At 38.6% G+C, this 14,889-nt stretch overlaps 1 protein-coding gene across 1 annotated transcript; it reads left to right on the forward strand.

Moving 5' to 3' along the window:
• The first annotated feature begins 932 nt into the window (after window positions 1–932).
• On the forward strand, window positions 933–7,423 carry LOC130725118 (protein FAR1-RELATED SEQUENCE 5-like). Its single transcript, XM_057576371.1, has 5 exons — window positions 933–1,031; window positions 1,149–1,430; window positions 5,727–6,226; window positions 6,319–7,017; window positions 7,135–7,423. The coding sequence occupies exons 1-5, from the start codon at window positions 933–935 to the stop codon at window positions 7,421–7,423; spliced, it is 1,869 nt and encodes a 622-aa protein (XP_057432354.1).
• The last annotated feature ends 7,466 nt before the right edge of the window (window positions 7,424–14,889 follow it).

Genomic DNA, 14,889 nt, shown 5'->3' on the forward strand with positions numbered 1-14,889 from the left:
TTGTGTACAATAAAGGGTCAAAAAGGTTTATATTTGAATTTGGTTTGTCAGAGGAATGAACTGAAGCAGAATAAACCTTCCCTGATAACAAACAGAAGTTAGCATTATAAACTATAGGGTTTTTCTTGCGTTACAAGCATATAATCCAATTTGTCATGTGAGGTCCACCATTTATAGCTGGGTCCCATATTTGAGAAAATGGAATGTTGATTCTTGCTTTCCTCATTCATTTAATTTGAATTTGCAAGTCACCAGTCAAAATGGAGAAAAAGATACTAGACGAAATGAAATTTTACGTACCCTTGCCCAACACCCCACTAGAGTACTCATGTTGACACCTTTCTTTTTTAGCTTAATCTCTTTACTTTCATTTACCTACATTTCTTTTTTTATAGAAAGTTAAAGATATATATATATAGGCAAAGGCTAGGGTGCATCACCGGCACATGTGGTGTATGGGTGCATGAGCGAGTTGACCGGTTACCACCGGTAAAAAAAGAGTTTTATTAATAAAAAAAAAAATTGTCATATTTACATATTTGCAAAACGGGGTTTTTTGATTGGTTCCGGGTTCGTTAAGGTTGACTTAAAAAATTACATAAGTTGCTTTCCCTCAGCTTGTGCCTTGTAGTTTCTCTTTCCTGTGGCACGCACATATCATCCGATCTGAGCTCCATCATTCGATCTGAGCTTCATCTTCTATCTCGACGGCATTTGAGCTTCGTTTACTATCTCCACGGTACATCCTCATCGTATTTCATTTACAATTTTGCCTACATTTATCGGTTTCTCCATTTTTTTGGTTTGATTTTGGTCCCAACAGTGAATATGTTTTCAAAATGGGTTGATTTTGTTAATTAATCTGTTTAAAAAATTGAATCGATTGTTGATTTCGATCCTCTCGTTCGAGCTTCCAGGTTTGTTGATTTGGAATGGCAAACTCAACCGAGATAAGCTATGGTGGCACGGGATGCTTGAATAGAAACAGTGAACAGAGTGGGTCGTTGAAAGATGCTGATAAAATGTCAGAGGTAATTAACATATTGAACCATGAAAAAATTGCAGGTGTCATATGGCTATAGATAGAAATGGGTGCCATAGATATGCATGTATGTTTGTCTTATCTTTTGTAAATTTGTTTGTCTTAGGATTTGGATGAGTTGAATGTGGAAGATAAAAATGGAGAAGACCATAGTGTGGACTTTGAGTATGAAGAGGAAACCCATATTGAAGGTACTGATGCAACAATAGATATCAACAATGAAGATGACATCCTAATGATTGATCTTAAGAATTTATGTCCTGACAAAGTCTCAATGATGAGCTTCATTAGCTTGGATATTGCTTATTTATTCTATACTTGGTATGGAAGGGTGAATGGGTTCTCAGTTCGTAAAAGCAGTATTTTGCGGAGCAAAACAAGTCATGAAGTATTGCAACAGACCTTTGTGTGCTCTAGGGAAGGGAAACGTCGACTCAGCCGAAAGCGACGGGCAAAAAATGAGACAAGGCTAGGATGTGAAGCCAAGTTCAGAGTCCACATCCATATTGTTACTCGACGTTGGTATGTAACTATTTTTGCATTTGCACATAATCATGAACTTTTGGATGGACTATCTTGTGGAATGTTGCCTGCTTATAGGAAAATGAATGAGTCTGATGTTGTGCAAATGAATAACATGAGGATGGCTGGTATATGTGAGACCCAAAATTTCCGTTATAGAATTAATTAATTAAATTCCTAACCACGATTAGGTTTCGATGTATCGTGAAGGAAACCTGAACAATTGTTTACCGAATGGAATAAATTTATGAAGGAGAAAGTTCAGGAAAAGACTAGGAATAGTATTAAAATCGATATAAGTTATAACGCGAGTCTTATTCGCTTACGCCTAGGGCAAGAGCGTTAGTAAACGATTAATTTACTTTTAAAGCACTATAGGAACTAATTCCAAAAATCTTCAGAGGAATGTTAGAACTTCTCTTAATCCTTTCCATGACAAGCGTTTCGATCTGAAACCCTGGAATGTACGAACGCCCGAATCTAATTCTCGGAAGTTTGCCGAAACTGAATCTCTGATAGCTCAAGAACCTTAAAATAAACTGTCGATGGAGACTTTTTCTATTCGGAACTTCAAACGAATATTCCACACGCGTACACCCATTTCTTTCGATGTTTCTCATCTTTCTTCAGAAAGAAGTTTTCTCATCCGACATCAACTGCAAGAAGTAGTTTTTCGGGTAAAATCGATTTACACTGACTTTGGATCGTTTGCTTAAATTTCAAGAAACCTGTTTCGAGTTCTGGAATTCTGTCGCCAGAACCTATCTTAGAATTCACAGAGGAATGCACAGGAAAAATCGGAATCGCAAAATTTTCTTTTTCCCGCGTTTTCCATCTCCTATAAATAGGAGAAAAACCAAAAATTCTTCACCATTGCCACACCAAGGCCGCGAGCTTGAGGAAGGAGAGGGGAGGAGAGCTTTTCGCCGATTCTTGCCTGATCGTTGCACCGTTTGTTGCTACGCGTAGACCTCGAGGTATAGATGTTATTCCTTACCTCTGATCGTAAATTCAGTCGCTTTTCTCTATATCTTTCTGTTTTCTGTGCTCAAAGTTTTGAGCTTTTTGTAAAACTGTCCAAATAACTTGATTTTAGTGTTTAAACTTATTGCCTACATGCCCAAGAGCATGAATATCCGGTTGTTTTCTGCTGAATCTCGCCGAATCGTCGCAGAGCTTCGATTATGTGAAAATACCCATTTTCTAACCAAAGCTTCGTTCTTTGGATTAAAAACTTTCGACTGAGTTTAGTGTCAGTAGGATTAGTTGTTATAAATGTCGTTAGGAACACGCTCATCAAATTTATTTCTCAAAATTCCGACTTTGAGTTTTCAGGCTAAAAACACTGACCATAATACCCCTGTGTTAGTTTTCGACCCTATAATTTTTCTGAGAGTTTCCCTAGCCTAGATATCGCGTAAGAATACCTAGGAATTAAATTAGATCGAAGAAAAAGTTCGGGAAAACCTATTTTGATAGTGGCCGAAACTTATTTGGTGTGGTACCGTGTCCAAAAATAATTTTTGGGTCGGTTTGACCTGAGTTATAGCGTAGCTCTCTCCGTTGTCGAAATTTTGGCTTTGGTTTCGTGTCATTCCGAGTTCTGTAGCTCGAATTATGCACGTTTTAGCGAATAAAGTGTTTTTGTACAAAACTTGAATCGAGTCAAAACTCATCCATTCGGGGAAAGCCCTTCCATTCGTGCCTAAATGTTGTACTCTGAAGCTTCTTGAGCTTTGTCTAACGTTAGTTAGTATTGTTTCGATTGTACCGACTTATTTTGATTGATTCTTGCTTTGTTTGCTCTAAGGTTCGTTTGTGGAAGCCTTGGACTTGACTGAGCAAGCTTGTGAGTGTGACTTACACTGTGATTCTGGAGGAACTAGAGGTAAGGGCAACTTACACTGCTAGCTAATGCTTTAGGCGTCGATAATTTCGACTTGCTTATTTATGTTTCTTTATCGCTTTGATTGGAGAAAATGTTTTGAGGCTTTGGCCGTGTGAAACTAATATGAGGCGTGTGTCTCCTTTTTCTAAAAGGCTTCGGCCGTTTACTGGTTTCCGTCTTACTGCTTCCTAGTGGATAGTACAGGGTTATGTTTTACCGCAATTACTTGATTCACATGCCATACTTGCTAAGTGATTAAATGGTTAATCTTAGGCTATGTGAATACTTATGCACATTATTTTGGAACATGCAATTATTATTGGAATATGCTGACCATATGGTGCAATTTATATCGTTTATTCGTGGACTACCAAAATGTGAGGAATAACAGTTAGTTATGCCCCGTTGGTGGCGAATTCTTAAGGGTTTATCTCGACAAGACGAACTAAGGTTCAGACTCTTGTCTTCTTTTGTGGTTTCAAGACATTATCATGGGATTTTGGGGATATCGGGATCTTTTGAACTTATAGTTTTGGAAAGAAAATATTTTCATGAGAAATTCCATAATGCTTTAAACAACATTCAAACTCTTTTAATTAAATGTTAAGGATCTCAAATGAACTTCTAGGATTTGGATATTAGTTTTGGAAAATGAGAAGTGTCGCCGAATCGAAGTTTTGGGGAAGCTCATAAGTTTCTGAGTATGTTTATACTCTTTCGCTCGCTGAGCAGTTTTTGACCATCGAAATTTGATGAGTCAGATGACTCAAGAAGTCATCAAGAGTGATTGCACTCTTTTTATAGTTATCTGTCTTTTGTCGCAGAATCGACATTTACCTTAGGGTACAGTAGAGTCAATGAACTCTAACACTTTTGCTGATTAAGCAAGTTTTGGTCTATGACCACAGTATATGCCTTCGGGTACAGTATATGCCTTCGGGTACAGTATATACCTTCGGGTACAGTATATGCCTTCGGGTACAGTATATACCTTCGGGTACAGTATATGCCTTCGGGTACAGTATATGTCTTCGGGTACAGTATATACCTTCGGGTACAGCATGCCTTCGGGTACATCGGGCATTCGATGGGGGATATGATCGACCGTAAGGTTAGGATCGACCTGTTGATGTCAGGCATAGCGGAGGGAAAAGTCGACCCACAGGGTTAGGACTGATCCGGCTATGTCAAGACTGTAAGTGACACCTGAGGGTTATGGTCGACACAATGCCAGTGTTAGGACCGACTCGATCGTGCCCAGCCTACTTCTTCCGGAACCTTTGAATTGACGTTGCATTGACATATCATGCACTCTAACTATATTTGTTGAGATCTTGATGATTTGATGTTGATAAACATCGTTATGTGTTTTAATGATTTGATGTTGATAAACATCATTATGTGTTTTGATGATTGAATTGTATTAGAGATTTGATAACATGCTATGTATAAACCTTAAGGTAGACAATGCAGAACTTATACATATATATACAACATATATATATATATATATATATATATATATATACCCCTTATACTTTACCTGTTGTCTTGTATTCTCTATACTATATTCCGTAAGTTGACCCTTGAGCGTGCTACCTGTGTTTGGGGGGCTATGTATGCCCTTTTTGTCAGATGTCGTTGACAGATTGTTTCGTGATGCTTCGTCGTTCGGGGAAGACCCGGAGCGAAATGACTACTACTGAGCCTTCGGCGTGGACCCAGACTTCATGCAGGATTGGATGAGGGTCGATATTAGGGGTGTAGTATATCGGGTGTCGTTGTCATAGCTATGATTGTCATTTCTTATCTTGGGTTAGGGTAGGTCCCCGACTATTAGATTTTTGTGTGATTCTCTTCCATGAGGATCACATGGAGTTTGTCGGATGTAGGAAGTCTTTTGGAGGCCGTTTTGGGCTGACTTACTTTCTTGGAGGACTGTATTTATAAAACTTATGACTCTAACTATGGGTCGCACTTATTTGCCTGCGAGCACTACTTTCAGTTACTTGGTGTTACTTTCCGTCACTTGAGGACACTCGTGACGATGCTTTTAGTTACAGCGAGGACCGTACCTATATTGTATATTAGTCGTTGTTAATCGCGATTGGGTTGAGTCTTTATTTCGAAAAATCTTTCTATTTAAAAAGAAAATGAAAAAAATAATATCTGCTTTTCCGCTTTATTTTATTTTGGAGTTACTAAAGTGACACCCGGAAATCGGGGTGTTACAGTATAGGTGCACATGATATTTTTAGTTCCTTTGCAATGCAGTCAGGTGGTTATGAGAATGTTGGTTTTAGACAGAAAGCCATTTATAATCAAGTAGGAAAACAGAGGGCAGAACATGAATCTGATGGTGTGGCCGCATTAAAGTACTTGAAACAATTACAAATATCTGACCCCGAGCTTTTTTTTCGGTACAAAGAGAATGGTGAAGGTAAATTGGAGCACCTGTTTTGGAGTGATGGAATGAGCCAAATTGATTACAAGGCATTTGGTGAAGTGGTTGCTTTTGATGCCACGTACGGTAAAAACAAGTATAGGTGTCCTCTGGTGTTTTTTTGCGGGGTTAATCATCATCAACAAACCATTGTGTTTGCTTCTGCAATTGTTGGGAATGAAAAGGAAGATGCATATGTTTGGTTACTCCAAAGACTAATGGAAGTTATGAAAGACAAGGCACCTACGTCAGTCATCACAGATGGGGATATTCCAATGAAGAAAGCAATAAAGCTTGTGCTACCTCAATCCCATCACATGCTTTGTGCTTGGCATTTGAGTCAGAATGTAACCTCAAACTTGCATAATCCTGAATTTACTGCTGCATTCAACCATTCCATGCTTGCTGGGTATTATGACATAGGGACATGGAAAAAAAATGGACAGAGATGGTGGATAAGTTTGAGTTGCATGATAATGGATGGGTTCAGGAAATGTATGAAAAAAGGAGTATGTGGGCTGCATCGCATATGCGTGGAAACTTTTTTGCTGGATTTCGCACAACATCCCGTTGTGAGGGTCATCATTCCAAAATTGGGAAGTTTGTTAATTCAAGGTGTAATATAACAGAGCTGATCCAACACTTATGCAGGTTGATGAATCATATTAGGTATAAAGAAATTGAAGCTAACTTTAATTCATCTTATGGTGAGGCTGTGTTGGAGACTAAATTCCAAAATCTTGAGAGGTCTGGTGCCAATGTCTTTACAAGGGAGATATTCTCCATGTATCGTGCTGCACTACATAGGTCAGGAGATTCCATTGTTGTAGGCTACAAAGAAACATCCAGCCAGTATATATTTTTGGTTTCAAAATATCGTGGTTCTGGACGTGAGTGGCATGTCTCATTTCAGCCTTCTGCATTTTTTTTCCAATGTGCTTGCAAAAAGATGGAATCCATGGGTCTTCCTTGTCACCATGTACTTGCAGTCCTTGTTTATCTTGATGTCTGTGAATTGCCAAAATGTCTAGTCCTGCCGAGATGGACATTTTTTGCAAAGGATGATGTGGACAAGAATGCAATGTTAGGAACAAAACACTTGGATTCCTTTTTGATTAGTAGGTATGGTGCCTTGATGAGTCAATACAGGGAATTAGCCTCATTTACCTGTCGTAGGCTTGAAGATTTTCATAATGAAAGAGATCGAACGACAAAAGCTGTGCAATAATTGAAGTCAAGGGCAATCAAGGACTGTGATGAAGAAGTTGATGATTTGGGTAATTCCTTTATTGGCCTTAAAGATCCTAATGTTGTTAGGACTAAAGGTACTGGTTGTCCAAGTCCGTCAAGTGCAGCTGGCAAAAACAAAGGCAACAAGAGGAAAGGGAGTAGGAAGTGCTCACAATGTCACCGATATGGTCATAATAAAACTACTTGCAAGCGTGGAACTCAAGCACGCCAGATGACAGAAAATACTAATGCGGAGACTGTGCCTACCCAAGAAGAATCATATGAAAATGTTGGGTAGTGTTGTGGATCAAGAAATGTCATGGAAATGTTAGTAAGCCCTTTGGCATTTACATAATTTGCTTACATACTGGATTGTGCTTTTCTTTGTTGACTAACCTATTTTTAATTCTTTTGTTGATTTCAGTGGCAGTCCACTTGAGTTGGAATGTGTATGAAAAGACTTGGAATGAAAGTGTTGGGAGCAATAAGAGAAAGGAGAGAAGAGAGAAAGAAAAATCACACAGGAATTTTTAACGCGGTTCGGAACACAATGTGTGTACCTACGTCCACGACTACACTAGGTAGTAATATTTCTTTTTGGTTTGTATAATGCTTACAATGAGGTGCTTATATATAGTAGGAGTAAGTCAACCTCCTCCGTATTCTAAGCGATGTGGGACTTACAAATAGACTACATAAGCGATGTAGGACTACAAATAGACTACATAACATAACAATTCTCACACTTGGAGTCTAATTGTAGTACTTCTTGTAAGCAATAAGCTAATCTGCTCTCCACCTAGTGTAGCGCCTTCGTCTTCAATTATCCTCGAAGGCCAGCTGAGGTAATGCAAAGCTTCAGCTTATCAGCTGTAACAGTCATAGTCAACATATCAGCTGGATTCTCTGATCCTAAGATCTTCAACAGAGATAATTCTTCATCATTGATAAGTTCTCTGATGAAGTGATACTTCATCTGTATGTGCTTGCATCTGGAGTGAAAGACAGGATTTTTTGCAAGGCAAATAGCACTTTGACTGTCACTAAACAATGGAGGAACATCTTGTTCTTTTCCCAATTCTTTGAGAAAACTCTTCAGCCATATCATCTCCTTGGCTGCTTCTGAAATTGCAACATATTCTGATTCAGTGGTTGAGAGAGCAACTCCATTTTGAAGTTTAGACTTCCAACTCACAGCAGTTCCTCCTAAAGTTAAAATATAACCTGTGGTGCTTTTTCCACCATCCGAGCCTCCTCCTAGATCTGCATCAGAAAAACCCTGTAAAGTGAGATCGTTTCTTCTAAAGCATAGACACATTCTTGAAGAACCCTCCAGATATCTCAGTATCCACTTTACACCTTCCCAATGCTCCTTCCCAGGGTTTGACATGAATCTGCTGACAACTCCCACTGCATGTGCTATATCAGGTCTGGTACAAACCATAGCATACATCAAGCTCCCTACTGTAGATGCATATGGAACTGTTGACATGTGACTTTCTTCTTCATCTGTTTGTGGGGACTACTTCTTTGAAAACTTTAAGTGATTTCCCAAAGGGGTGGTGCTTCTGGTATTGGCATCTCCAACATTGAATCTGTCAAGTAATTTTTCAACATATTTCTCTTGAGACAACTTCAGAACACCTTCTGATCTATTTCTGGAAATCCTCATACCAAGGATTTGTTTGGTTGGACCAAGATCCTTCATCTCAAAGTTTTCTGACGTCTGTTGCTTCAACCTGTCAATTTCAGTCATATTTGATCTTGCTATCAACATGTCATCAACATACAAAGCAAGAATAATATAACTATGAGCAAATTTCTTAACATAGCAACAATGATCCATTTCACATCTATTAAAACCTGAGTTGCTCATAAACTCATTAAACTTCTTGTACCACTGTCTCGGTGCCTGCTTCAGACCGTACAAGCTTTTGTGAAGCTTGCATACAAGATTCTTCGTGCTTGGAACTTCAAAACCTTTAGGTTGTGTCATATAAATCTCTTCTTCCAAATCCCCATGTAGGAATGCAGTTTTAACATCTAACTGCTCCAAGTGAAGATTCTCTGCAGCTACAATACTCAGGATAACTCTTATAGTGGTCATTTTGACAACTGGAGAAAAAATCTCTGTGAAGTCAATTATTTGCTTCTGCTGAAACCCTTTCACTACAAGCCTTGCCTTGTACCTTATGCTGCCATCAGATTCTTCCTTCAGTCTATAGACCCATCTGTTCTGTAGAGCTTTCTTTCCTTCTGGTAACTTGGTCAGAGACCATGTTCCATTCGTTTGAAGGGACGTCATCTCGTCTTTCATTGCTAACTCCCACTTGATAGATTCATTCCCTTGCATAGCTTCACCAAAATATTCTGGCTCTCCAATTCAACAAATAAATCACTTAAGCAATACATAAGCAAGGTTAGGGTCTTACACTACCTCTTTTGTCATTCACTACACCAACATTGGATGCCACATGTTCTTGTATAAGTAGATGGCACAACTAACCATTAAACTCTTCATTCTCATTCTCACTTACTAACTCAATCTCTGAACCTCTACTTGGTTGGTTTGGTTTAACATGAGCAGTTCAAATCGGAATGGTGAGAGTGGGTAAGAACTTACTTTCTTGGTGCATTTTTTTAAAAGTGGTAGGGTTATTAAGTCCAAGGTGTTAAAGTATACTACTTGTTCCACACAGGGGACAAGATCTTCAAGAAGGAATGGGGGACTGCATTCAATTCGATGCTCGAAGGGACCACTTGATGGTGGTATGTTTCTATTCCCTTATGTCTATTTTCCATTCTTCACTTCTTCTGTATCTCACCAACCATAACATCCTTGACTTTTTAACCCCTTTTTTAGGTAATGGAAAAGAGATGGAATGAAATAAGTCTTGGCATCCAAGGGATTTTAAATGCAATCTGTGATCAAAATAGATGCATCCGGGTGTGTCTACAATATCAACCACTTCATTATTTTGCAATCAAAATATCACCATGTGTTTATTAAACAATACGATATCACTTTTGTGTAGGGAATTGAGCGTCGTATGGAAGCTATGGAAGACCAATGCCTAACTATTACTAAGGACTTGAAACAGGTTCTGACTTTACATCAAGCCAACATATCCAACGCATTCTCAAGATTCCAAATGACCCTAAAAGTTGATATGGTTGGAAACAAAAAAAAGGAGGTGCATGTTACACCTCCTTCAAGGATCAAACAAAAAACCACATTAACACCTAAACACTCAACAAACCAGGGAAATTCCACCATCGCATGTGCTCTCAAAGGTTATAATGGACATATCATCTGATGATGATGATGCTACTCATTATGATGAAGGAGTGAACTTGGCTGACAACCATGTGTCCAGAATGCATATTTCACTATCAAATGTTAAAAAGACCTTCCAACATGAAAAGTTCACAACCAAGAAGGTTGTTGGTAGTGCTTTCCGCAGAGTTCAAAGTGCAAAGCCCCATCAAACCCTTGTATGTATTACTTTCATTTTGACTTAGTAAATTTTTTATTTCAGTGTTGGAAGGTAAAATAATAGACATGAAATGAATATTTACAGGTTAATGTTGTCAACTCTGCTGCACTTCAAGCAAGGAGGTTGTCATTCACTCATTCACCAACTGATAATAGAAACAAAAAAGTTAAGATCGAGTCAGCTTTATCTGTGGATGCTGACATAAAAACTGATCAACAACTACCTGGAAGTAGCAGAAACATGGATGTTGCTAGGGGAAAGAAACCTGCATGTGATGTACTAAGAAGTGTGTCACCATGTTCTCCTAAGGTTAAACAAGTGTTGGAATTACCATAAACCTTAACTTAACACCTAATATTTCTGATATTATTTTACTTTACATGTTTATGGTGTTTTCTTCACAGAAGTTGACAAATTTGTTCATGCCAACTACACAAATGGGTTTGAACACTGACCAAGAAAACCTTGTTGATTATGTGTTCAGCAATACATTGGATCCAAGGTAAAAAATCTTCCAAATTACAATTCACTTTGTACATTGAAATGATTCTAACTTTGGAACAATACTCACACTTATAGCGAAGTTCTATTCCTCATGGGTGAGACTTATGGTACACGTAAGGATTTTCAACGATTGTGTCCAGGTGTCATAGTGGAAAAAGAGGTAACTTAAGGGTTTGCTACAATAGGCATGCCATGAGCCTATGATATTGGCAAGAAAGATATTTTCATAAATATTGATTAACTCTTAAATAGATAATGGCATGCATGAGCTAGATGCCTAACACTATTGTTTTTTAGAATGTGATGTTTATGGCCTTGAAAATCAATTGGATCCAAAGCTTGACACCTACACCAACAGTGTGGGCTTTTCCACCCTCATTTGTTGTAAGTAATGTAACAACATTGAAAGGGGCAAACCCTAGAACACTCACTAAGAAATACCTCAAAGACTCATTAGTAACCTAAATATTCCTTTTTTCTTTTTAATCTTCCAGGTGGATGTTATGAAAGGGACAAACCATAGCACACTCACTGAGAAATACCTCAAAGACTGGATGCCAGCATTTGATAATCTACACTATGTATGTCACTCAATCAAAGTTCTTTTTTGCATAATAAAAATATAATAAAAATATTATTACAATGATAATTGTGATTAGGTTTACATTCCCATTGAGGATTGTTGTGGTCTTTGGTACATGGCAGTAATTTCTGTCACAAACCAAATGGTTTACTTCTTGGAATCAGGTTGTATGAGTATGAATGATTTGACAAGAAAAAATACTATCAGGGGATTGGTAAGAAGCTTTATTCAAGTTGGCCCTACTAGAGTACCTACTAGAGTAGATCTAACTTCACTTTACACTAAATATTCATAACGACATTTTTGTTGGTTTTCCTAGTGTGCAGCAATATCTCAAATTGTTTTCACTCAATACATGACATCAAACAGCCTAACTCAACTTCTTAGAGTGGAAGGATGGGAGATTTCAGTTGTTGATGGGATCAACAATACTGGACCTGGAAGATAGTAAATATCACTTTCAATATTTCCTTCCTGCAATTAGTTTTCTTCATGAGGAAATTAACTGGACCTTTTTCATTACATTGTAGTTATAACTCTGCAGTTTGGGTCCTTCATTGGATGGATATGGAAGAATTTTTCAATCCACACATATGTGGAGAGGTGATTAAAAATTTCTTCTCTAAGTCCAAAATATCTATTCATAAATACTCCATAGTCACTAAACTATGACCCTGCCCTAAACTATACTATATTTGGTTTTGCCTATGTGATGTAGATTGATGAAGATTCAGTTCGCATGAAGATTTGCATTGGCTTGTTGCAAGGACTACACAACCAGTGCAGAGCAGAATTGCAGATGAAGGCTGAATCCTATTGCAACACAAAAATGTTATTGCCTTTTATGTAGTTGGTCCTATGTTTTGTTTATGTCTATGTCTATGTCTATGTCTTTTATGTAGTTGGCCCAATGTGTACTTGGACTTTGTGTTGTCTTTTATGACCTAAGTGGCCCAATGTGTTCTTGGCCCTTTTCTTATTTAGTCCAATTAAGAGCTGATGAGATTAGATAATGCCCAATCTTTTGGATCCATCTAATCTGGGCATTTATTTTGTAGGAAAGGGTCTTTTTGCTGTTGTACTGGGGCTGTACTTAGCTATTGCAATGCTTTTAATTAAAGGAGGTTCTTGGTTTCAAATCACATGCTCCTATGGGACACTATCACTTGCAAAATATTGAATTAGTAGGAAGTCTAATTTTGGCAAGCCAATCTCTCACATTTAAGCTAATGAACTCTCACATTTGGACAACAACATCAACATATGACCATCAGAACTAAACATTATCAATTCAATACCACATTTGGTCGAGAAAACTGATTTATGGATCAAAATTTACCATTACATCAAGCAGTATTAAGCACTACGTGATTCACACAAACTGACTTAACTACATTGCAATAAAAGGCATTGAAAACTAGGGAAAATTTATCTTGCATGACAAGACTTTATCTTGCAATTCATACTACCAATTAGTCATTCAATTGCATTCATCATGCTCAAACCAAGGCAAAATTTAGGCACATTCCATTGCATTCATCATGCACAAATTAAGGGAAAATTTAGGCAAGGAAAAAAAACCATAAATCACAATGTTTTCAACCATAGATGAGATACGAACCTCTTGTAAAGTTTTCAAACATCTCTTTCCATGTCATGAATCCTTTTTCACGAATTTTCATCGAGGTCCAGCCAGAAGATCTAGCCAACGAAATTGATTCATGCATCGGGTGTCGTCACTTTAATCGAATGTCTGGAAAACTATCTGGGTTGATTTCGAGCTCACCCTCACCCTCACCCTCACCCCATTTCAGAGAGGTCCAAACAGAGGAAACAAGCTCGGGGTCTTTGATTCCGGGCTGGTTCACAAATGGTGATCTGGGTTCCTTCATGCATCATGAGTTCAAGCGTGCATCATGATCTGGGTTGATTGATTTGAATATCTGGCACAAAATCGGTTGATGTCGAGCTCCCCCAACTTAAGTTGCAGGTGGGATAACGAATAATGAAGAAGGGAAAGAATGGCGGTTGGGGCCGTTCCGTTACAATACAGGGCAACTTTGCAATTTCACACGGGCCTACTATAGCAATTATGTAGGAGCATTCTTTTGCAATTTATTTAATTCCGAAGGAGGAAACAACAATTAAAAGTGAAACATACATGGCTAGTACCCGGTAATGCATCACAACCGTTCATTTATTTAATTATTATATCCAACAGTTATTTTCGCTCGTGTATGCGTACACACCATTTGATCGGTTGTGCACCGTAGCCTTTGTCATATATATATATATATATATATATATATAAAAGGAGAGAGCACTCTCAAGCGGATAAGAACCGTTAAAGATAACCACTAAACGACGCAAAATCCGCAAGGCGACAACAACAAAAACCCCCAACAACCAAGAACCCGACCAAAACCCCAACAAAGAAAACCTATCCACCCAAGCAACCACTAAAAAGCCAACAAAACCAGTCTAGGAACAACTAAAAACACCAAAACAAAACCCAACAACAGTCAGGACCCGCTAAGAACCTCCGTAGAGCCTCGGATGGTTCGCTACTAGCCACTAGGTGCAGGGGCGGACCCACAGCCAAGTCAGGGGGTTCAGATGAACCCCCTGAAAAATAAAAAAATTATACTTACCTCCCCTTGTAATGTTTTTTTTTGAACCCCTTGAGATTTTATATTTGCACCCAGACCCTCACTTACTCCTCTCTCTCACGCACTCACAGACTCACGCTCTCACCCTCTCACTCACGATTCAGGCTCACCAGTCACCACGCCCTCACCCTCTCGCACGACGCACGCCGCACGCCGCGAACTACCACCACCACCACCGGCCACCACCACGCCACCACCGTCCACCGACCACCAGTCCAGCAGAGGCTCTGAGGCTCTACCCTAGGTATGGCTGATTTCCCTAACCCTAAATTGATTCCCTTCTACCCATCACCTTAGGTTGATTCTCACTTTGTATTTTGTAGTATATATTTGTGTAATTTTTCTATAATCATAGGTTTTAGATGTTCTCAGTTTATGAGGCAAACAAGGTTTTAGTAAAGTTATGTTCTTTCCAAAGAAATTTTGAAATTCTACTCTGGGAAACCAAAATTTGGGCTTAGGAGTGTAAGGTACCTGACCAAGTTTAGGGAGAGAAAGTTTGCACAGGCCC

This window comes from Lotus japonicus, chromosome 6, assembly GCF_012489685.1.
Source record: "Lotus japonicus ecotype B-129 chromosome 6, LjGifu_v1.2".
Taxonomy (NCBI): domain Eukaryota; kingdom Viridiplantae; phylum Streptophyta; class Magnoliopsida; order Fabales; family Fabaceae; genus Lotus; species Lotus japonicus.